At 51.6% G+C, this 23,070-nt stretch overlaps 6 protein-coding genes across 6 annotated transcripts; 1 reads left to right on the forward strand and 5 right to left on the reverse strand.

The window, feature by feature from the left end:
* Nucleotides 1-96: 96 nt before the first annotated feature.
* On the reverse strand, nucleotides 97-3,799 carry PV05_00881 (uncharacterized protein; the record flags this gene model as incomplete). Its single annotated transcript, XM_013465811.1, has 2 exons — nucleotides 97-2,702; nucleotides 2,773-3,799. The coding sequence occupies 2 exons, from the start codon at nucleotides 3,797-3,799 to the stop codon at nucleotides 97-99; spliced, it is 3,633 nt and encodes a 1,210-aa protein (XP_013321265.1).
* A 1,098-nt stretch (nucleotides 3,800-4,897) lies between these two features.
* On the reverse strand, nucleotides 4,898-9,919 carry PV05_00882 (protein kinase C-like). The gene is made up of 4 exons (XM_013465812.1): nucleotides 8,828-9,919; nucleotides 8,509-8,775; nucleotides 5,784-8,456; nucleotides 4,898-5,732 (listed from the first exon to the last, which is right to left on the reverse strand). Exons 1-4 carry the CDS (start codon nucleotides 9,321-9,323, stop codon nucleotides 5,671-5,673), a joined length of 3,498 nt encoding a protein of 1,165 aa, XP_013321266.1. The 5' UTR covers nucleotides 9,324-9,919; the 3' UTR covers nucleotides 4,898-5,670.
* Nucleotides 9,920-10,041: 122 nt separating this feature from the next.
* Nucleotides 10,042-13,926, reverse strand: PV05_00883 (uncharacterized protein). The gene is made up of 3 exons (XM_013465813.1): nucleotides 13,700-13,926; nucleotides 12,713-13,651; nucleotides 10,042-12,665 (listed from the first exon to the last, which is right to left on the reverse strand). Exons 1-3 carry the CDS (start codon nucleotides 13,787-13,789, stop codon nucleotides 10,740-10,742), a joined length of 2,955 nt encoding a protein of 984 aa, XP_013321267.1. The 5' UTR covers nucleotides 13,790-13,926; the 3' UTR covers nucleotides 10,042-10,739.
* Nucleotides 13,927-14,373: 447 nt separating this feature from the next.
* PV05_00884 (uncharacterized protein) lies at nucleotides 14,374-17,112 on the reverse strand. The gene is made up of 2 exons (XM_013465814.1): nucleotides 16,278-17,112; nucleotides 14,374-16,227 (listed from the first exon to the last, which is right to left on the reverse strand). The coding sequence occupies exons 1-2, from the start codon at nucleotides 16,891-16,893 to the stop codon at nucleotides 14,615-14,617; spliced, it is 2,229 nt and encodes a 742-aa protein (XP_013321268.1). The 5' UTR covers nucleotides 16,894-17,112; the 3' UTR covers nucleotides 14,374-14,614.
* A 1,774-nt stretch (nucleotides 17,113-18,886) lies between these two features.
* PV05_00885 (uncharacterized protein) lies at nucleotides 18,887-21,813 on the forward strand. Its single transcript, XM_013465815.1, has one exon. The coding sequence runs from the start codon at nucleotides 19,588-19,590 to the stop codon at nucleotides 21,514-21,516; it is 1,929 nt and encodes a 642-aa protein (XP_013321269.1). The 5' UTR covers nucleotides 18,887-19,587; the 3' UTR covers nucleotides 21,517-21,813.
* PV05_00886 (uncharacterized protein) lies at nucleotides 21,757-23,019 on the reverse strand. The gene has a single exon (XM_013465816.1). The coding sequence runs from the start codon at nucleotides 22,782-22,784 to the stop codon at nucleotides 21,831-21,833; it is 954 nt and encodes a 317-aa protein (XP_013321270.1). The 5' UTR covers nucleotides 22,785-23,019; the 3' UTR covers nucleotides 21,757-21,830.
* Nucleotides 23,020-23,070: the final 51 nt, after the last annotated feature.

The raw sequence follows: 23,070 nt of genomic DNA on the forward strand, positions 1-23,070 counted from the left end.
CTCAAGTCGGCCCCTCTCTTTCCATTTCCCCTTTCCTATCCACACGCATCACAACCTGTTCAAAAAGTAACCGACCGTACTCCGTGCTTTTCAAGCTTAGCACTGACCAATACTCGAAGTTGCTCCGTGTTTGAGGAGTAGCTGCACCACCTTCTTACGAGCACGGTCTGATGCTGCTCGAAGCGCATTGCCATATCGTCCTCCTTGAGCATTGACATCCGCTCCTGCGTAGACTAGAATTTGTACAATCTTGTAACCATTCGCCGACGCTGCGTATAGGGCATTGACGTACGCTGCTGCGTCGACGAGGATCTGCACGATTTTCTCATAGTCACGCACCGACGCTGCGTATACGGCATAGCCATATGGTCCTCCTCCAGGATCGACGTCCGCTCCTGCGTTGAGTAGTATTTGTACAATCTTCTCGTAACCATTCGACGACGCTGCGTATAGGGCAGTGCCATCTATTCCGAGCCAATTGACGTCTGCCCCTCTATCGACGAGGATCTGCACAAGCTTCTCGTAACCATTCGCTGATGCTTCTTGAAGCGCAGTGCCATATAGTTTTCCTTGAGCATTGACATCCGCTCCTGCGTCGACGAGGATCTGCACGATTTTCTCGTGACCACCCACCGACGCTGCGCATATGGCCTTACCAAAGATTCCTCCCCGCGCATTGACGTCCGCTCCTGCGTTGAGTAGAATTTGCACAATCTTCTCATTACCACGGTATGATGCTGTGCATAGGGTATTGCCATAGCGTCCTACCCGCGCATTGACGTCCACTCCTGCGTCGACGAGGATTTGCACGATTTTCTCATGGCCACCCTCCGACGCTGCGTATAGAGCATTGCTATAACGTCCTTGAGCATTGACGTCCGCTCCTGCGTCGACGAGGATCTGCACTACCTTTTCATAACCAAATCGGCTTGCCCACATTAAAGCTGTACGACCAGCGTCGTCGGATTCGTTGATTTCGTATTGCACATTTGACTGTAGAATTGACCTCAGCACCTTCCCATGTCCTAGAAGTGCTGCTAGGCGGATCGAATTCATCCCTTCCGGCTGCTCCTTGTACCGATTATTCGCCTTCCAAAAAATTGTAAACCATGAATTATATGGACTTCCATCGCTATCATAAAGTTGAGATATATTTTCGTCCATTGCCGTATCTGCATCTCGTAGGTGATGGGACCAGTACTCTGCTGAGTACACCAGAAGGCTCTCGACGGCATTATCTTTTTTCAATGATTCGTGAATTTCTCGGGATGTTTCAAGTCTTCGAGCAGTTCGAGCTAGGTCCTCTCCCACATGCCTGATTTCTTCTAGGCATAGAAATTCCACGCATATTCGAGTCATCTCTTTTTCGAGATCTCTCGGGTCAAGACAATGCTTCCACCCAGGCAGAGGCGTAGAGCAACTGTCCCGGATCAAAAATTCCTTGGCCGTCTGGTGAATGAGGAATATCCGGGCATGATTAATGAAGACAAAAAGACCACACCATTCACGCATATTGTTCTGCAATCTTGAAGGGTCGAGTTTGACCTGGCGAAGGGACTTGGGCTGCGCTGACGTCGCTATTCCAAGAGCGATGGCCATCTCTTGAATAGTTAGAGGACGACGTGCCCCGACCACGATCTGAAGGATTTTTTTGACGTCTTCCTGCTCCTGAGTAGCTCGGGCTAAAATCTTCTCGTATGCCTCTTCCACTGTTGACGGGAGTGACTTAATTGACGCTTCTTTGGGTCGCAAACACCGATGGAAAGTCTGACATATATCGTCAATCGCGAGATGAAGCCATAAGTACGTGCGATGCTGCATCCCTAGGAGTCGAGTCATTAATTGGTCCTTTGTATCATTATCCAATTGTTCGTCTGTCGCGAGTTTTTCCACTCGCATTTGGATGACTAAGTCAATTTCTTCGTGGATCCGGTCATTCTCCTCTTCACCCCGTAGGCGGATCGTAGGGAGATCGTGTAGTGTCTTCTGGAACTCCGCCTGGATGTTATCATAGGGCCGACTGGTCACGAGAAATTTCAGTCGGCCTCGCCTCGTCGTAGACGAAGAGGCCGATGTCTGAGCGTGGAATAGGGATAGCATCTCGATCAGCCACCGTTGATCGGAGAGTCGACATTCGTCCAGCGCATCCAGAACGCACGTCACGTTGTGAGCCTGGTCATCCCTCGCCGCTGCGAGCAATATGCGCCATAGCCCCGACACCTCCTTCACCAGTTTATCGCCGGTCTGCCCCCATACCGGAAATGCATGTTGGATCAGTTGAGGCTGGTAAGAGAATAATTGGTGGAGGAGGGCGCAAAGAGCAGTCGCCACATTATCCTGTTCCTCGTTATCTTTGAAGAAGAAGTAGCAGATCGTATGCTGACCAGTATTTCGAAGCTCGTTGTCGACAAGCGATTTGGCGAGGACCGACTTGCCGCAGCCCGGATCCGCCGAGATCCAGAGCAGATCATCGTGTAGTTTGTCGTACCATTGGAGATATTGGGGATGGGATATCACCCATTTGCAAGTGCCGTCCACTCGAGGAGGATTGACATCCTTGAATTGCTCGTATGTGCTTGTTTTGAACGCTTGATGGCAGTCTCGATCTTGACTGCTTCGGTAGCGAGTCTCTTCTTGCAAAGCCCACTTCTTTGTTTCGTTCAATATATTCTTCTCTACCTCTAGCTGGTCGGCTAAAGTGCCTGAAGAGGAGGTTAGATGCTGTTGTTCTGTCTCGAAGGAATGATATATTCTCTAAGTAGTATTACTTACCGACATCGTCCTGAATACGCTTCTCATTAGCGGTCTGATGGGGAGTCACCTGCCCTAGGAACCATTTGGCATACGCGGCGGCAGCCGCAGCCGCATAGTTCTGCCACGCATCATTCTTGTGCGAGTCGGCGTAATCACAGATACCTCGCACGACAATGCAAGGGAAGTTGTTCATCAAACCCGCCGCTTCCATTTCCACACAAGCCGCATTCAACTCCCGACCCAGTCGGTCTCGCACCTTGGCATCTTTGATCACTTGGTTTCCTGACGCGATAGTCCCGTAGTGGACCAATGGGTTTTCATGATTGCGACGTGGCCTCCGGACTCTCCCATTCTCACACATCTCGCAACGTAGCAAAGGACATAGCCACACCAACAACAGCCAAAGAAGCCACCACCATTGAGACGAATCGCAATGGGAGCAATGCAAATGATCGATGCCGGCACCAGGAGAGACATAGCCCTGGCCTTCTAGCTCGGGATACTTCTTGTTCATCTCCATCAGGTGCTTTGGTACCTGGCTCTCCTCAATGCCAGAAGCTGACTGGAGAGACGACAGTGCTGTTAAAAGGAGGGTCGGAGGACTGTTGAGAGACCCCTTGCCCTTGAACCTGCCTTCTCCCATATTCTTGCCCAAATCATACTGAACCACGCCGCCGAAGGTATTGTCCGGTTGGCTCACCACAATATCACCCAGCCGGATGTCACGACCAGCCAGGAGATTGGGTATTCCCCCTCCAATCCCTACCAGCAGACCAAACCGCAGACCGGTAAAGGTTCTCAACATATCTCTAGCCACAGTTGCCGCCGCATTGGTCCCGTACACACCCGCCGGCAAGCATGCAACCACCACATTATGTTGACCCATTCGGCCGAGGACGTAGTTGTTGTTGTCATGCGCATCTTTGGTTCTGAGTGGCTCATGCTTTTCATCCAGCATGGCCCTCACCGCAGTCATCTCGCGCGGTAGTGCGCATACCACTCCAACATAGTAGTGCTCGATGGGCAGAGAGCGACTCTGAGACATGGGTACTAGCCTCGAGCGTTTTCAGGCGAGGAATGGCCGAGAGAGGTGGTAATGCGTCTTGAAAGAGAGGAAGGGCGTACCAGCAGCAGCAGAAGGAGGAGGAGGAAGAAGAGGAGGAGAGGGGGGGCAGAGGGAATGCGGCTGAGAGTAGATACTGAGCTTCAAAATGCGACAATCAGGCTGAGGAATAATTGTGTACGACCGGTGAACACAATGGTCGACCGGGTCAATACACTAGCTCACCGTTGGAGGCTATATTTAGCGGACAGAGACATGAATGGTCGGCATGGTATTTCTACCCTGTAGTTGTGGTTACACAGGACCAACATCTACGAGGCAGAGACATCTGCTCGTCAAATTCGAACTTCGCTCGAATATTGGCGGATCCGCGCTAAACCTAACACACTTTAGAGCTATAATCTGACCAACCAAATCATGCCACCTCATATTTACCTTACCCTGCGGCGCCGCCAAACCAACCAACCCATGGCATCTTGGGTGGCATCTACGCAACAGCACAACGGCATCGATTTTATGTTATTTTTGATGCCCCAACGTGAAGCGCCGGATGCGATTTACCTATAAACGCAACAATGGGTCGCCGCGGACCTGAAATACCCCTATGAAACTCGAGTCGCCAGTGTTACAATTCGCAGCCTATTTGGGCTATCTTTTCGAGAGATCTCGCAACGCGTCATGGTTAAAGAGCGCACTTGCGCAGATACCTACCAACGAGCCAAGTCGAGGGCTGCAAATCCTGAGGGATTGACAAGACGTGGTTTATGCAGTTCCCAGCCTTGACGGGCGTGGCCTGACACCTATCATAGAAGACGGTACGCCAGCCAGTTAGCAACTAAGGTACGTGCCTGTTTTTAGAGTATCCTTGAAGTAACAGTATTCAGCCAATAACACTCACTACCCACCATTTGTATGAGGTGTTCTGGCTTCTTCTACCTCTACCTCTACCTCTACCTCTACCTCTCAAGTAGATCCACGAGGCTCAACGTCTCAAATCTGACAAAGGCCGACAAAGGCTGATGGCTCATCCAATGCTGCTTGCATCGAATCTCAACAGTTACCGAGCATAAAAAGGCATTCCTTCAAGGGATCGGCTCGACCGAATCAAAATAAATGGATTAACGCTTACCATGCAACAACACAACCTCTCTCTATATTTTCTACTCTCTGCTCAAACCACCACATCCATTCTTTCCTCATGACACATCTCCATCTTTGGTCTCGGTCCAGGTCCATCTTTCGAAGCCTCATGCAACATTCAACATGAATCTCATCTCACTCCATCTCATTGTCCTCGGAACATGTGAGTGGCGTCTGTCTCGTGGTACTCCATACTTCGGATCCAATTACGCTTGCTATCGTCCAACTTGATGCCTCTCTCAAGCACAAAATAAGGTCCGGTCCTGCATGTCATTTTCGTCTATGCCTTTCAGCCTGGAACTCATTGTGAAGGCTCTCCAATGGATTCCGTTCTGTCGGAGACCAAAGAAGCATGTTCATGTCACCCTGTCCGTCCCAATATCCTTCCCCTATCTCGACCCTGCTGAATTCGCACCTTGACCATGCTTCCTTTCCACGCATGTCTCGTGCCGCTCTTATCTCCACTCAAGACATGACATAACGTCTGAGATGTTGCCTTCTTCGTTTCCATCGACAATCTCCCATTCAGCATCGAAATATTCAGACGAACTGGCGGAGTCGCTCTTCCGAGCCGTGGCGTCGGAAATCCCTTTCCTTTGTGCACTGAAGGCCGACTTGAGACTGCTGCCAGAACCATCATCCTCCGTAAGAGCCCCATCGTAATTTGCTGCACACACTACCTCTGACTTTTCCCCTGATTCCTGATTCGTCTCCTAAATGAAATCGGCAGTGTATGAAAAGCCTCTGAACTCTTCTTGATGAGCTGGGGAAAGAACTGCAACAAGGTTAGCTCCAGATGACCCATTCCCAAGACGATCAAGCTTACCACTCTGCACTGGCGTCAATACGGGTGTCACACTCGTAAATTCCGAGTCGAAGTTACTGGTATCCTTCTCGTTCTTAACAGTAGGTTTGAAGGGCGTCGGCACTCTCTTGTGGTAGATATCGTCCCAGTTCACGCCTTTGAAGAATGCGTGGCTCATGACCTCTTGAGCATCTCCTGGTCCACTACCCAGCCGCATTTCTGGCTCTCTCGTCAAAAGCTTCTGGAGAATCGAGACACTATCGCGTGGCATGTGAATAGGATATAGAGGCTCGTCGGCGAGAATGGCATCGTAGATCTCATCCTCGTCCTCACCACGAAACGGTGACTGTTGAAGGAGCATCTGATAGATGAGCACGCCGAATGCCCACCAGTCCACCGCACGACCATATTTCTTGTCCAGAAGAATTTCAGGAGCCATGAATTCTGGAGTGCCACAGAAGGTCGAAGTCGATGAACCGTACCACATATCCTCCTTACAGAGACCATAATCAGCGACCTTGATGTGGCCGTCCAACGTGAGCATGATGTTGTCCAGTTTCAAATCTCGGTAAATCACGCCATTCTCGTGGAAGTACTTGAGAGCCAAGCATACTTCCGCAGCGTAGAACTGGGCTCGTTTAAGACCAAACTGCCCACGCTGAATGTGTAACATCAGATCGCCGCCGGAGATATACTCCATGACAAAATACACTCGCGTCTCGGTCTGGAAACATGCATGCAGATTGAGCAAGAAGGGATGTCGCTCCTTGTTGGCGATCAAAAACACCCGCTTCTCGGATTTGGTCGACTCCACTTCGTCGTTCTCGATAATGAATTCCTTCTTCAAGACCTTGATCGCATACAACTTCTTGGAGCTCTTCGCCTCGGCAAGCATGACTTTACCAAAGTTGCCCTTTCCGAGCACAGCTAGGAAATTGAAATGATCCAGCCCAATTCTTGGGCCCGAACCACGTCCTGACGGTGGTGTTGCCACTTGCTGTTGCGGCTGCTGCGAAGGCGCCGGTTTTATTGGTGCTTGGGCGTAAGTAGGTTGGGATGGTTGGTGAGGCGGTCTCTGCTGAGGCACCATGGCTTGTTGAGGTGGCTGATGTTGAGGCATTTGCTGTTGCACAGGCTGTCGGTCATACTGCTGGTACGCGCGAGGATCGTAGGAAGCATGTGGCGGCTGCACTTCCGGAGCAGGAGGTCGGGCATTGGCATATCGATCAGAGGGAGTCTTCTGAGGGCTATAGTCGGGAAAGCCTTGGTTGTAGTTTTGTGACGACGGCCGACTTGTCGCCGCTGCAGCGGCTTGCACAGCGGCAGTAGAGACTGCTCTTTGTTGCAAAGGTCTCTGCTGCTGTGGAGACTGCGACTGCGGAGGCTGGTTGTACATCATGTTCTGCGCCGCACTCTTTGCTGCGGCTGAAGGCTTGGGTGGCTCGGGATGTTGATCATAGGACTGATTGGACACGGACTGAGTCAAGGCGCTTCCATCCGAGATAAAACTTTGCGTGGGCGACGTTGGTCCTGGCCTGCCAGAGTTCGGTCTCAAGGTCCGACTGCTCATGCCGGAGCTGACGGATGAGGACTTGTTGTGATGCTTGGTCCGCTGGATCGTCTCCAAGATTTCATTGGCGACAATCATCGACATACCGCAGAAGTCCGGTACCAAATGCTGACATTGTGCATGGCAAGTGAGGCCACACTCGGTGCATTTTTTCGCATTTCGTCTGCCCAGAGGAAGCAAGTAACCACAATGACAGCACCAGTTGGCCCCGATATTGGAGAAGTTGTCGAACCGATGCGGGATGCGGTGGTTGATCTTTTCCTCGTCCGGATCCGTTTCGTAGTTTGCTTTGCTGATACACTTGGTAACCACTTTCGGATAACATTTGGTATGGCAAGTATACTTGCAGTCCGCACACTGCATTCCTGCCGAGTATTTGAGAAAGTCGCCGCACAGAGCACAGCGCATGACGTTGTAAAACTGCTGCTTGACAAACTTGTGTCCTTGCTTCTCGTGCACGACCTCTTTCTTTTGACGAACAGCACCTTGTCGATTCAGACCGATGTCGAAGGGACGACGAGCACCGGTCTGTTTGTGGAAAGCCATGGTGAGATGGATTCTACCCGCTGGTTCCAAAGAAAACCATGAATCAATCATCACAGGTTGAAGTTGTTGAGCGGTTTGCGAAAAACCAGCGGCCGCACCAGCACTCGCACCATCGCCAGGAGGCATGAAGGGGGTAAGTTGTTGTTGTTGCTGTTGATGAAAATCCGGACCTGATTTGCCAGGGCCGCCACCGTTGGCCATCTTGTCGGCTGATACCCATCCATTCTGCTGGTATTCCGTTTCTATCTTCTTTCGTCGCATTTCTTCCGCGATATCAGAGATGCGGATCCAGAGGAACCCAATCGGCGTTGGCCGGTCGCCTGCTTTGTCATAGACTGTCAACTCGATTTCATTGGCCTTGTCGATATCAACATTGTGTGTCTCTTCCGTCCATTTATCTGTGCGTGTAGCTCGAGTTTTTGCTCGAATGTTGTCTTCGACTTTCATGATGACAAAGGTCTCGGGTCCTCTGGAAAACCGTGAAGACGCGGCATGGTCAACATCCTTGATCGCATGAATGCGCATTTCGAGATGACCGGTCAACGGTTTCCGCATATTTGGCGCATTGAGGCTATCATCTGATTTGCAGTAAGCATCGAAGCCAAAGAAAGTCTGAAGGGAGCTGCCTACCGTCAGCACCGTCCGATGTTTCAATGTCGACATGAAGATCCATGTATCTTTTTAATGCCTGCTTCAGCAACTGGATCTTCTGGGTGCTTTCAATACGACGGCCTTCTGCGTCCGATCTGCTCTTTCTGTCGCCCTCATCCTGGTATAACCGTACCATTTTCTCGATGCCTGCCTTGTATTGTTTTTCAACGGACAGCTTGAATTCAAGCTGTGACAGCATGAGCTGGATCTTCGGGCCAAGATACGGAGTGTCGTATTTGATGAGATCTAGGGTACATGTCAGCACATTACAGGGTACATCTCCGTGAGCGCGGCATACCTAATTTTGAGAAATTGGGACGCGGTTTAGGCATCGGAGCGCTGTAAGGTCGAGGATCTCCATAGGGAGCTCGCGGTGGCATCATGCCAGTATTTCCCTGGCTATAACCGCCGGGGCCGGGGTCACCATAATCCCCTCTTTCGCCAATGAAGAGCCCTCTGGAGTCTTTGGGAGGGGGGGTCGGGGCATTTCCTGCTTGATAACCTCGCTGGCCACGGCCATCAGGTGTTTGGTAACCACCGCCACCACCACCACCATGAACGGGAGGGGTGGGAGCGCTGTCATCATATGTGCCCCGCTGACGCAGTTGTAGCTCTTGTAGCTTGTCTTCTAGATAGGTAATGTTTCTTCTCCCGTCGCGGATGGTGCTATCGACACGTGCCTGGACTGCAGCATTGCTTGTCGACTGTCGCATGTGCGTCGCGGCTGTGATCAGCGTCTTTTCCCGTTCAATCTTCTTGTAGATATCGTCGATGGCCTTTTCGGTGTCCGCCATGGTGGCCGATTGGAAGAGCAGAGGGGGTGGATGGTTGTGTTAGAATGAATCGGGGGGTAGTGTCATTCGGTCGAGTCGTGTGCACTGATGGCAGGACTGGTGTAGCATTTGTTGACGATTAGAGGTTCGACGGCAGAAGGTGCTCGCGCGACCGGAGAGGCGGTAGGTTCGAGAAATATCGAGGCTGAGGCTCATGAGAAGTGAGCAAGAATGACGGAGCACCACGCGCTCAAAATCCAGCACGGATCGAGGGTTTGTGGTGTGGTGGTGGTCTCTGAATCAAGTTCCCGTCGGTCGGTCGGTCGGTCGGTCAGTCACGGTCCACCTGCGGCTGCGCTTTCTCAATGTACGAGTGACTGCGCCCACCAACGCCACTGAGTCCCAATTGCCACCGTGGAAATCTTCTTAATGATGAGCAAAGTGGAAAAAGGAAGATAACGAGGTCAAACCGAGAGAAGAGTACGGAGTAGGTCAAGATGGGAATGTTTTGGATGAAACCAAGATGATGATGATGATCATCGTTCTGTTCCGTGGTGAGAGGCAACCGGGATCAAGAGCCCAAACAAGTCGCCTGCTCGTCACCTTCTCAGATAACAACAAGTGGATGGAGACGTGGGCGTGCTGGGGACAGGCATAGCGGCTCTGTCCTCGACTGACAGGCACAGGAACATGGCATGGCACCTATTACGAGCCCTATGGTAGCCAACTAGGCTTAAGTCCTCAACTATTGGACATTTTCCTGCCAAAGCCTTTCTTTGTCTGGTCTTCCTCAGGGCCTGTCCCACCCATCTCCGGTTCACCAACTACTCGTAGGCTCACTAGGCAGAACATCTCGTCCTCCAAGGGCCGCACTCGACATTCGACATCCAGCATCCATCTAGGTGCCATCATGTTATCATCGCTGGTCAAACTCCACCCTCGATGCCTTTGCTGCCCCCCGCCACGCCACCAGACTCCACCGCTCACGACCGCTACAACCGCCCCTGGTCATGGTGGCATGGCGCAGCCCTACAAATAGAAAACTTTCCCACCATCGACACCACTCATGTCCAGCTGTAGACTAGAGGGTTTGAAAATCATTGACGAATGACTCAGACCAGTCTCACGTTGGCTCATATGTCCGGCTTATCGCTCTCGATATGCTCATGCGGCTGAGGCTCGACCCCCCCAAAAGATGGGATGCAGGGCGGAAAACATTGTCATCGCACAAAAGTGCAACAACCCCTCCTGCTGTCGGTCGTCCATCTCCCGCCCACCCTGACCACACCGTTAATCTGCGCTAGGCTAGAGGCTTGCGCTCGTCATTCGGGCTTGCATACCACTCCGCCATCATTTCGCGTTGGACATAATTCCGCATTACATATAAACTGGGGCCCACGACCAGACGATGGATTTCGGGTTTTTGGAATGCATGTTTTAGTTGATGACTCGATCTTCTGCTGCAGGAATTGTGCCCATAACTCCTCGTCCAAAGAATTCGCTGACCGTTCCGAAGCGGTTTTGACTTCGGGCCAGGGCCGCCTTGAACAGATCATGCTGCTCAGTGCTTTCCACTTGTTGTCGACGAATTGCTCGGATGGTGTCATTGCCGGGTTTGCAGATAGGACAGTCGATCTTATCATCGTCGGCTGTGCCGACACCAGGCTTGTTTAAGCATTCTTGATGAAACGAGTGCTTGCACATGAAGTGAACCGTCGGCAACGTCAGATTTCGACCACAGGACGAACAACGACGAGCTTGAAACACTACCGTCTTCGTTTCAAGATCCGCCAATTCCGACTTTTTCGACGCAGTCTCTGTTCGATAAGAGTCGATCAGACGTCGGTTGGCCTGGATTTCCTTTCGTTCACGCTGGATATTGTCTGATAGATATGCCTTGACCATCCCCATTGTCACTGCACCACCCTGTGACAGTACTTTGACCACTTGGAGCGGTGCCATGAGATTCTCCTGGTCAATCTTTCTAAGAACCTTTTGGAGTTCTTCCTTGACTCCCGGTTCCTTGAGAACTTCTTCGGATGAAGCAAAATACCCGAGAGCCAGTGGATAGAGCGACGGTTCCTTGACTCCGTACTTGCGCAGTGCAGAGATGGCACCAGACGTGTCTTTCGCAGAAGTAAACGACCGAAAGATGTCGGCATAGAGATTTTCTCTTTCGCGCACCAAAGTCGTGCCAGCTGGGAATTTTGACAATGAAGACAGCAGCAGAACATTCGACGTGTCGATTGTCGATTCATCCAACGTCTCGGTCTTGTTGTCGGCAATCAAGCTGGTTGCTTTGACCTGCCATTTCTCCTTTTCTGCTGCTTCTCTGGCGTTGTTCGCAGCTTCAAGGTACATTTCAAACAGTGTCGTCGATAGGTCCGACTTATCATCTTTCGACAGATCTTCCTGGACCACAAGGGCTTCGAGGAACTTGATAAACTCCGCAGGGTGTGCAATGAAGGCGGAAAAGGCGCTTCGGGGCCGTGGAACGGTATATGGAGGAGCCTCAAGGGGCACGGCTGCAGGTATTTCCTCGCTGCCGTCTGGTTGGATACCTTCCATTGCAGTCCCACCAACGTTGGAAGATCGATTCATGAATGGCAGGGTCCATAGTGCTGATAGACTCTGAAAGGCTCCTCCACCCGTCTGCGCCTGGACTTCTGACACCGCTGGTATATCTTTCTTCGGAGCATAGCGTCCGGTATAGTACTCGATGAACAGCTTCGTGGTGTCCACTGGACAATGCTCAATCAGACTTCGCGCATACTTCATCAAGACTGGGTATGCTGCATTTGCGTCGAGTCGCCAGATATACTGCAAGGCTTCGGCGTATTTCTTCGAATCCTCAATCAAGATGTCAATCACCAATTCATTCTCACCGTGTTTCGTGGCAAGATATGCTGCCTGTTCATAGTATCCACCTTGCCGGCACATTGAAATCGCTGTCTCAATGTCAAATCTCGCCGTCCCTGGAGCACGAATAAAAGCATCGAGCTTCTCGGTATCCTTCAGCTTAGCGTAGCAATTCAACAGCAATGTCGTATGATCAGCAGTCGCCTTATCGTGGTCGTGTAGTTCTTCCAGGTAGTCAATCAGATTGTGGATTCGCTGCGTATCCAAGTACCGTCGGATCACTTGTGATGGTTCAGTGTTGTCGATGGCTCTTAGGTATTGTTGCATGGCTGTGTCGTAATCACCTTTCTGGTAGAGATAGTCACCATATTTTCTGAAGATAATATTCTGCTGGATTTTATCGGCGCCGGCCTTTTGGGCTAGATTGATTGCATAAATGTACAGATTTCGCTGATAGAGTATCTCAAGTTTCTGCTGGAGTGTTTTCTCTTGGTATCGGTACAGCTAAATTTTGTCAGCAGCGGTCCGAGATCCATGGATGTTCAGCATACCTTTCCCTCGATGGTCAACAGGAACAGCTCGTCCCATTCCACAAAGACGTCCTTCACCTGAGCAGGCAATGACTCGGTATGAGCAATAAACTTGAGATCAGTATCGAGCAAGGTGAAAGAAGAGCTGCTGAATAGCTCATCAATCTCATCGCCTCCAAGTCTTCTGAATGTTTTTGACTTTGACACTTGTGCGACTCGAGGCGGACAGACCAGGCCAACGTATTCTTTGTACATCTTCACAATCTTCTTTGGCCCTTCAAAGGCATAGCTGGGTCCACGCCCGCTCGGGCCATAGTAGTAAATGGCGTCCTCTCTAGCAATCACAATGTCTCCAGTCTCTCGGTCTTGGGTCATGCAGCCAACATTGCACCCTCTGTTATCCACCGTGCGTACAGGTTGACCCTGGCCTTTCCCGGATATGATGAGGCTGCAGATTTTCGATGTGTTCGCGATATATAGAACTTTTGTGGCTCCCTGTCGAACTTCTAGCCCAGTGATTGGGTCCTCAGACTCGAAGACCGTCCTTTGCTTTGTTCCCCTGTCATGTATGAAATCCCCACGTATAACAGTCACAGACCCATTTGCAAAGCCGACAGCAACCTGACTCATGTCATCTTCAACAACAAGGGCCGAGACAGGGAACTGTCGTCTGCCGTTTTGCGCGGCAATTGTGCACAAGCATCGAGGCCCTCCAGTCTTCTTCTCAGTCTTGTCCAAAGCCCATACTTTCAGAGACGGGTCCGCAGATAGGTTCTCGGAGAGGGTAACTAGGAACGGCGTGTTCGGTATCTGCCTGATATGCGTGATCGAAGCATCTGAAGAGTCTGTCGCGTGAAACGTGCGGACGACTTTCAAGGCGCGCGAAAGGACGCGCACTGAGCCATCGGAGGAACCAAGAAAGAGGGAGTCAGAGCCGGTAGCTATAGAGACAATATCTTTCTGTAACAGTGAGTTAGTAAAGCCGAAGATGCGCATAAAGAGACGTACGTCGAAAATATATGACCCGTCTTCATCTGCGGGTACAGGTACTTGAGACACATTGAAGAAAGGAAATTGCTTCCAGCTGGTGAGCGCCATGTTTCTCACCTATGAGCGGAGTCGAGGCAATCAAAAGAAGCCATATCACACAGTCGTCATCCGAATCTCATGGTACGCAGGTGTTGTGTCTGCCGGACCAATGTAGGAAGCAGTCTACAGTATTAGATGCCTAGGTGGTAGGCAGCGTTCAACTCTTGGGTGACGTCCGAATCGCTCCCTAGGGGCTCCCAAGGCTAGCCTCACCAGCTTCGGGCCAGCCTCGTGGGTTGCAACGAAACTGATCGGTTATACCACCGAGATCCAGCACCAAACCTGTCTACTTCTCCAGTAATTCCATATAATCCAACAGATTTAATGTTTATCTTATGAGCGTTTGTCGAAGGTCGGTCTTGTACTTATAGACTATCTACAGTAATAATTATCTCCTACTTAGACATTCTGGGTGAGTAATTCTGGTGAATAATGTAAAAGTCATGGGCTTGAACCACGCCTACTATGCTTATCGATAAGGGTTAAATCCAATGCCACCGACGAGCCAGCCTTGCAGCTACCTCGGCAGCCTTGCGGGATGATGATTATGTATGAGGCAGTCACTGAGTTAACTTGGCTGAACATCCAGAAATCGTCACTACAGCGTTCCGAGTGCAACAATGAAGCTGGTCTAAAAAAGCCATAGACACTGAACAATACACAGATATAAGTCACACTGGTAGGCATCAAGCCCACTCCCGTTTACAACACATGAATGTATAACATCCACATTTTCCAGTCATCCAATCCTTTTTTGGTCTTATCCAAATCATTACAGGCATCACACATCATTAGATCATCAAACAGCACAGCTTGCGGCCTGTCTAGCAGGAATTACTGCTCCCAGCTGAATCTCGGACTGTGACGCCCAACTGGGGGACTTGCACCTCGCTCCTCTGCCACTGTGCTCAAGCCTTCCTCGACAAATCTGCTTCCGGTGCTTGGTGAGCGGGAGGGTGGGCGTCCATTCAGTGACGGCACCCTCAAGCTCCCATGATTGTTGTTGGCCGAAGGGGGTTCGGTCGAGTCACTCAGAGCATGGCGAGGAGGTCTGGATGTTACTTCTGGCGATACGGGACTGGGAACAGACCTGGCGTTGCTATTGCTGGACTGCCTGGAATGTCCATCGCTGCTCACGCCAATCGGACTGATCCCCGGTTCTTCAGATGACACAGTGCCAAAAGCGCGACTATTCCGGAGGCTGTTGGGGCTGATACTAGTGCTGAAACGAGTCTCATGGATCTCTGCGGGAGAATACGGTGGTACGGGAGAGCTTGACCTCTCGGTGACGGCTGCCTCTGCTGCTTTTGTCATGGAAGCACGGTGCTCAAGCTCTGCAGGCCTTCGAGGATCATTTCTCACAAAGGTGGACCCTCTCTGACCCTCTTCTGCACTGGTTGCGAAGTATCGTGGAGATACCGGCGCCGCTGGCATCTCGATCGGTGTGCTACCCGAGAGTTCAAATCGAGCAGCAGAGGCATCGGCAGGAACCTCGGTAGGTTGGCGCTTGTCGCCCAGAAGTTCAGAGACCGAGGTCCTGGACTCTGGTACCAGATGTAAGCGGGCGAACAGACTCCGCCTCTTGGGTTTTTCGAGGCTACCAGCGTCAGTGGAGCGCTTTTTTCTGAAGCATAGCATCCAGACCAGTCCTGCGGCCAGCAATACACCCACAGCGCTGCCTACGCCAACGCCTGCAGCTGCGCCACTGGAAAGACCAGAATGGCCAGGTATCTGGGGTCCAGGAAATATGCTGTCGTTGGGCCGAGTAATGGCCATTAGGTTCACATTGTTGACTGCATCTAGCGTTAAAACAGCCTGTGATAGAGAGAAATTGTTGCGCTCGTAGTCAACGGTCAGGTATGTTTCTTGCAGGAAAGCTCGCCCAATAGTGTATTGGGTTGCGTTCGCTGCTTTTCGTAGAGGAAAGTAATTGGTTGGGGGCGATGTGAAATCTGCGTCCAGATTTGGGAATGGGTATGATAACTGAAGGTTGAAAGCATCATACGGAAGTGTGAGCTTGATCTCCTTAGAGGATCCAGGTAGGTTGCTGAGAGCAAAGGTGAAGTTCAGGTTCCAGCTTGTCAATATGTCAGGAGATGAAGAATTGTCGCTGGGAAATAGGTAAAGTTGAAGAGTGTCATTGTATGTTAAGTTCAGGGCGTTTGCGAAAGCATCGCAAGCTGCTTCGGGGAGCCACAGAAAAGGAGTAGATGTATCAATCGTAAATAAATTCGAATTGGTCTGGGTAGTGTCGAGTAGCTGTTGAGGATTTGAGTTCCAATTAGAAGGTAACGATTCGCCGTTGGATGCAGAAGAAGAGACGGATATCTCGTTGATAGCGACCACAGGAGCGTAGTCGGAGCTCAGGGTGAAAGTCACATCATTGGGCACGAAGCGATTCGCATCAATGCCTCCTAGCGTTAGGGAAGCAGGGACGCCTTTGAGTCCTAGGGTTCTTGTCAGTGGTAATCGACCAGAGGGGGATTTCACAACTCACGGTACGAAGCTCCTGCTGTGTACCCATAGCTGTGGCTAGGAACGTAGCTCCCATTTTGAACGAGGCTTGATAAAAAGGGCAGATTGTTTTGATCTCCAGTAAAACGAGTCTGCTGTACCCCGAGGCCTAGACTCCCAATCCACTGGTCCGTCGAATTGACCAGGGCAACAATCTGATTGGGAACTGATGTAACATCGTCGAGAGCAATTGTATCGAGGCCATAATAGCCAGAGCCGTCGTCGCTCAGTGACGGGTCAAAGTTGAGTTCAAAGAAACCTTTCGGTTCGAAAGTCGACGACATATTTGCGGAAAACAAGCCTCCTCTTTTGTTCTGACAAGTTGAAGTTCCATCGCATCCTGCCGGGCCAATTACCCAGGTCTCTTGACTAAGTGTGCTTGGGAGAACGTACAGCCACTGCTCTGGCGTCCCAACACGAAGGCTCACTGCAGACCAAGCGCCATCGTAACCAAGAAAATCGGAGCTCGTGGTCGCGACAATCGGTTTAGGTTGCGTATCTGCGGCGGAGCAAGGCTGTGGAAGAAGGACGCCGACCAAGAGACAGCCGTAGGTTATCAGGAACGGATGCAATATGCGAAGCGACCTAGAGCAGCGCATCACGTCGTGATTGCAAAAGGGAACAAGCCCATTGACATTGGCAGGGGGCAACAAGGCGGAGCGGACGCAACTGAATCGGGTGATTTGAGCGAAAGACACTGCTAACCATGCAAGACCGCCGTAAACGAGGGCAAATGGCGACTTGGTACTACTATAACAATAGCGAGAGGATGCCGACCGGGTGGACGAGACTGTCGTTGAAGATGAATGTGAATTGAGCGACCGACGGTAGATGGAAGAAACTGTGCCCTTGGGCGCAGGATGATGCCCAGGGGTCCATGTTCAATGCTGCCCGCGAATCATGGGCCGAGACACTGTTAGAGGACGAGTAGTGGGGTTCCTTAATTGAACCCACCACCATCCACTCGAAAACTCAAAGGCTCCTGACGGAGGGCCCTTATAGCCCTTATGGCGTGGCGCGTCCTTGGAGGCACCTCGGCACCACCAATGGCTCCTCCGAGTCAACGGTGAAGCCTTCGAAGAGAAGTCCCAGTGGATGAAGACTCGTGTTCGTCTGGCCAGTGCGACAGAGCGTTGCGTTGCGTCGACTTCGCATTTCTGTTCCTTTGTTGTGGTGGGCTATGTGAATGTGCCTGTTACCCTCCGGAGGCGATTGGATCATGTCCTCAGCAGAGAATGCTCAAAGAGATTATTTTGGAAGAGAGTCGAGGAAAGATATCAGCTAGATAGTCTCTAACATCCAGGCGTGCCAGGGCATTTGCAACTCGGTTGTCCTTTACAACAGCGTCTTCTATGGCCAATGATCAAGCACGTCATCTCGCCCACGGACTGAGCGTCAGATCCTTAACCTGGAGTCATGTCTGTTGTTGCCGTATCAGACTTTCAACTCGTCTCGGTTTCTGCCTGTGCCATTCTTCTTTTATACTACTATGACTATAATGGATATTTTCTGGAACGATCAGGACGCGGAGGCTGACTCGCCCAATGCAATGTGTCTGACCATTTTCTGCATGTTGCAAGTTGTCGGTTTGTGAGACTTACCGGGTACAGTTTTCTATTGGTCTTGGCCCCCGAGAAGGCGACTACGTTCAACAGCAAGAAAGAGAATGATATGCTCTTGAAGTGTCGTCTCTGAATTACTGTATCCTCGACTTTTTACTGTGGTACGCGCAAGACCCCATGCGAGTTCGACCCAGGCCTTTCCCTGTGAAATACCACCATGCCGAGTCGAGCAAGTTTTGGCGGTCTGATGCCACAAGGCAGAATCGGTGGTGGACCTCAAACTTCAAGAGGCAATGTCACTGTAGAGGTTCCAGTTTATGACGCACAAGGAGGCGGCCAAGCAGTCGCACGGCTGATATATTTTGAGCTGGCTCGACCATACGACGGGACGACTATTTAAGGTACAGAGTTTTAGCGAGACCGGTGTAACATGAGAAATGAAAAAAGAAAAAAGGCACTACAAGATGCAAAGAACATCTGACATCTGCTCGTATACCATAGTAGGCAATGATCAAGGACACTCGGGCCAGGCCCCATTAACGCGTCTCAGGTTGAGGTTGTTCGCAACGAAGGCTGCGCAAGTACTGGACCACCAGGCAAAGTCAGGCGCACCAGGCTGAGGACTTGCTTGGTGAATTGCAGCGGGAGATGGGCAAGCCTAGAGCTTTTAGTCTTGCATCTACCGAGATGGCCTTCGATTAAAGGCGAGCCCAGGGAGATGAAGATGAGGTGATTGTGGATCGAGACGTGACCAGTCAGCCTTCACACTGGCAGCGGATTTGGCACCCCCCAACCCGCCCTTCTCGGTTTTCCGGTGTCACGGCTCGACGGCAGAAACCAGCATCCTTGCGGGGCGAGGTCGTTGGTTTCGTCCCTGCAAGCCTTGAAAACCACAATCTTGCTCTGGTGTGAGGATGAGTGGCTTGGTGGTCCAGTGGACCAATCTCAGTGCCCATGTCGCCCATCGAGCATCCCTCAAGCCCTATGTGCTAGTATTATTACTCGTATTCATGACTTGTATTTCCAGGCACCTCCACTCGGCTCTCTCCCTGCCGCAACCTGGCAGCATCTGGCATCCACCCGAATCCTTCAACCCCCAGACCCAGTAGCTGTCAACCAGTCGACATGCCCGAGGCTGAGGATGACAAGCTGCTGAATGGCTGGCCTTGCAGGGCCTAAGTTAGCGAGTCTGTGAGTCTGTTTGATCATGCAGCACTTTGTATGCAAGCAAGCCTCTGATACGAAAATCTCAATTCCCAACCCCTGCTTCGACACCGCCAACTCTGGCTATCAGTTTCTTGGAAGGATTTCTGTCAATGGGCTAGCGATAGCCTGAGAATCAGCCCTCTTTCTCCGCAGCTTTGCTGGCATCCCTCCTGCTCTCGACCACGCACACCTTCGCTTGACCTTCGCCTCGCCGCATACATCAACTCTTTCACAGACTGCCTTCACCCAGGGTCTCTTTATCTATCATCTCGACGCTCTTTATGCCCCTCATCGCTCGCTCAACGTTCCTCCTCCGCAGCCTCTGCAATTACGATCGATCGAAAAAGCGACCTGAACTGGTGGTGACCCTGTCAGGGCACGATCGATCGCTGGCTGTCATGCGGCATTGAGCCTCTTTTCCAAAAGTGCAGCTTTCGCACGTTCATTCGCTACAAAGGGGAAATCTACACGCACATTCGCTTGGAACACGGCGCAAGAGTTGGACGCATATCTACCAGCGCCAAGATGCGTTGTCTTTGCTCTCTCGTTACGCTGTCCACGGTGTTGTCCCAAGTGGAAGCAGCCAGCCGTGGCAATCGGGCACCTCCCAAGTTCATAAGGAGGAGCCCGGTAGGCTACACAAATTCCACGACTCCCGACTGGAACTCTACATCTACTACTTCAACGACAACAACTACTATAGTACCAACTCCATTACCGACGATATCGCCCGATACTATTACAAGTTGGACAAGTTCGAGCCCGGCAATAGTTACGACAAGCTTGAATGCTGGAATATACACAAACACCTCAAGCATCCCAATATATACAAACATCTCGACAGACTCGCCAACATGTGCTGGATCGGTGACATATTTTGGTTCGGTTCCTCCCACTGTCTATCTCACAGTGACCGAAGGTTTCACTGTGACTGTCACGGCTAGCAATGTATCCGTCACCGAGGCCCCAACTCTAATCACTCCTCTACCAGCGTGTCAGGCCACAATCATGCCTCTGGTCGGCTCAGTTTTTCCTGAAGCCTCGTATGCCTCAGCCACGTTTGCCGCTTCATATGAACCAGGTCGAACTGGTAGTTTCGCTCCTGACATAGCGACCGCAAATCCCGACGTTACTGGTCCTCCTCAGCCACCGGCATTCAGCGCTACTCAGGTATCCTCGGCTTATTCCAGTGTCGATTATACAAGCACGGTAATCGTGACCAAAAAGACACCAGTCCCAGTTGTTGTACCTTCGACCGGTCCACCAGACGTCAATTTTCAGTCTCATTCACCCACACCAGCTCCTCCCCCAACACCAGCCACGGTAGCACCAATCCCGGCTCCTTCCAATGGTGGCGCTAGCAATAATGGTGGTAATAGTGGTGGTAATAATGCTGGGAGTAATACCGGTGGAGGCTCCAACTCAAACAACAATGGCGGCGGCAATGCATCTCCAGGGGGTGGTGGCAATGCTCCTTCCCCTGCCGATTCCAAACCCTCTCCAAGCACGAAGAACGCCATAACGCCTTTCCCACCCTTGACTAACACTGCTGGTGCCGCTGCCGGCACCCTAATAGTAACGACATCGACACAGAAAGGGATCGGCAACATCATCGCTTCTATCATCAACTCACCCTTCGCTACCCCAGGACCAACGGGCCGGCCGACATTCACGCCTATTACTACGACGATTGACAATGTTCGAGTCGTGGTTTCTCAGTCCAGTGTCATCATTGGAACCCAGACCGTTGCAATCCCCACGACTTCCTCGACGACAGTCCAAGCCAACGGAGCGACGTTCGTTGTTCGACCGAGTGTTATAGTTGCCCCAACAGGGACCATCACAATATCGCCCGTCCAACAGAACAACGTGGTGACAGCGCCACCGGCCACCACTACGTTCACGACTTCTGTTGGCGACTTGACTTTCACCATTGGGCCGACAGTGGCGATCATCTCTGGGACGACATACAGAATTGGTCAAAATGCTCCCGCTACGACCATCACCGTCCAAGGCACCAAGGTTTCCCTTGGATCAGGAGGCGTTGGACTTCCGAGGACAACCATAGCTCCTGACTCCGGTTCGGGCTCGCCCTTCGTGGTGTACACGGCGGAAGGGCTGACGTTGTCGGTGGATGAAAGTGAAGCTGTCATCAGTGGAACGACATACCGGATCGGATCGAATGCACCTCAAGTCAAGACGACGATCGCAAGTGAGAGCGTATCATTTGGGCCTGGGGGTATCGGATTGAAGTCGACGACCATCACACCCACTGCTGCTCCACATACAACTGAGGGCAGCTCAAGGTCAACTGCTACGTCGACATCTGTTACCGAGGCGTCCGCAACGCAGTCGGCAACGGTCGACAGTCTTGCAACTTCCCAACCACGTCCCTTCTTCGCAAGCATCGTCTGGCAATTTATGGGTGTTATCCTCGGCTTGCTTGTTGTTTAGTGTCCAATTTTTGAATTCTGAAGGAATGCACGGAGTTGGAGAAGCGGGCACACTGATCGGGATATAAAATGGTGATTTTCTTAATGAACAGTCGGGCGATATTGGACATTCCCTTTTCGAATTGGAATATGAATTGATACCCGGAACATAACGCAGCAACATGAAATGGGGCGCTGGGACTATTGGCTTGGGCCTAGTTGGCATGGTAAAATTAAGTAGAAGAAGTAGTCCGCTGGGCAAGGAGATTCTTGAGGGCGAACCACTTCAAATATTAATACGATCACTCTATCTCTATAACGGCGCGTCTATTTTTATCAGCTTAGCATTAGACTTCCCGCAACCATGCCAGATACACTCATGATGCTGGCCATCAGAAAATTGATCTGGTTATTGTCCAGGATGTCGTGGCCGGAATTGATCACTCTGCTCTCATGGCCTTCCTTGGATTCTCCGTTTAGTCCTTGGTGAGGTTGAGGTTGCCGTTTCGTAAGGACTTTCACACCGCCAGGTCCTTCGACGATTTTACCCGTCCGACGGTCGATCACCGACGCTTGCAGAACCGCGCCGAGCAGTGAGTCGAGCAGTGTGCCCGCTGTGCCGAGGAGTGTGAGGAGAACGAAGGTCTGCAGGTGTGTGACGCTGCTATCCGCGCAGAATGGGAGGAGGAATAGACTTGTCAGCGCAATCGCGGCGCTCCCTGCTACTCCAGCAAGCAGGCCGGCGAGAGTGACGCCGCCGTTGGAGCCTGGTGGAACGGTGCGGAGGGTGGTGATGAGGACGGGCTTGCTTTTCGACAGGATGCCCAACTCCGAGGACAGCGTGTCGGCGGCCACGGCTGCGTAGTTTGCCATTAAACCCAGGAGAACTAGATCTGCCCATCTATTTTTGGTGTCGGCTCCACCAAAGCACCATTTTAGGGAGCTGGAGGAGCTGGAAGAGAGGCCATAAAGGTAGATATGCAGCAAGACCAGGGCGGTGGCTGCGCCGCTGTTCGCAAAGACCTGGACACTTGTACGTGGTCCTTCGCCTGCGGAGCTCCCGCTGGACGATTGTGTAAGGGTGGCTTTGACGTCGTGTTTGACTTTGGTAGCCCATGTGCCGAGCAGAAAGAATACGCCGAGGAGTGTGAAGGGGAGAGGGGATGGGTGTAGTGCGTGGATGCTCGCGGTCAGCCCAGCGGTCAAGATGGCTACAGGTGTGAGGCTGTGGCGGGTGTAGGCGCGGAGTAGGAGGAGGACGATGCAGGGGACGGCGATTATGGCGCGCATATTGCCAACAGATATGATGCAGGAAGGTCCTCGAGGGTTGAAAGAGTAAGAGTGAGAGGAGGACGTTTGAGGACGCAACGTCAAGGTCGTTGTCCTGCCGATGGTCGTCTGAGGAAGAGTCGGATTGTAAGGAAGAGGAGAAAGCCAGTCGAAGAAAAAGGCGGATTTCTTAGGACAAGCGGTATACCATGCCGTCGCTGCTGTGACCTGCAGGAGGGATGATTATGTGGGCAGGTGTAAGAGCTACTAAGAATGTTGCATGCTCTCCGCTATTGTACCTTGTAAA

The sequence above is a fragment of the Exophiala xenobiotica genome (genome assembly GCF_000835505.1).
Source record: "Exophiala xenobiotica strain CBS 118157 unplaced genomic scaffold supercont1.1, whole genome shotgun sequence".
In the NCBI taxonomy this organism is placed as follows: domain Eukaryota; kingdom Fungi; phylum Ascomycota; class Eurotiomycetes; order Chaetothyriales; family Herpotrichiellaceae; genus Exophiala; species Exophiala xenobiotica.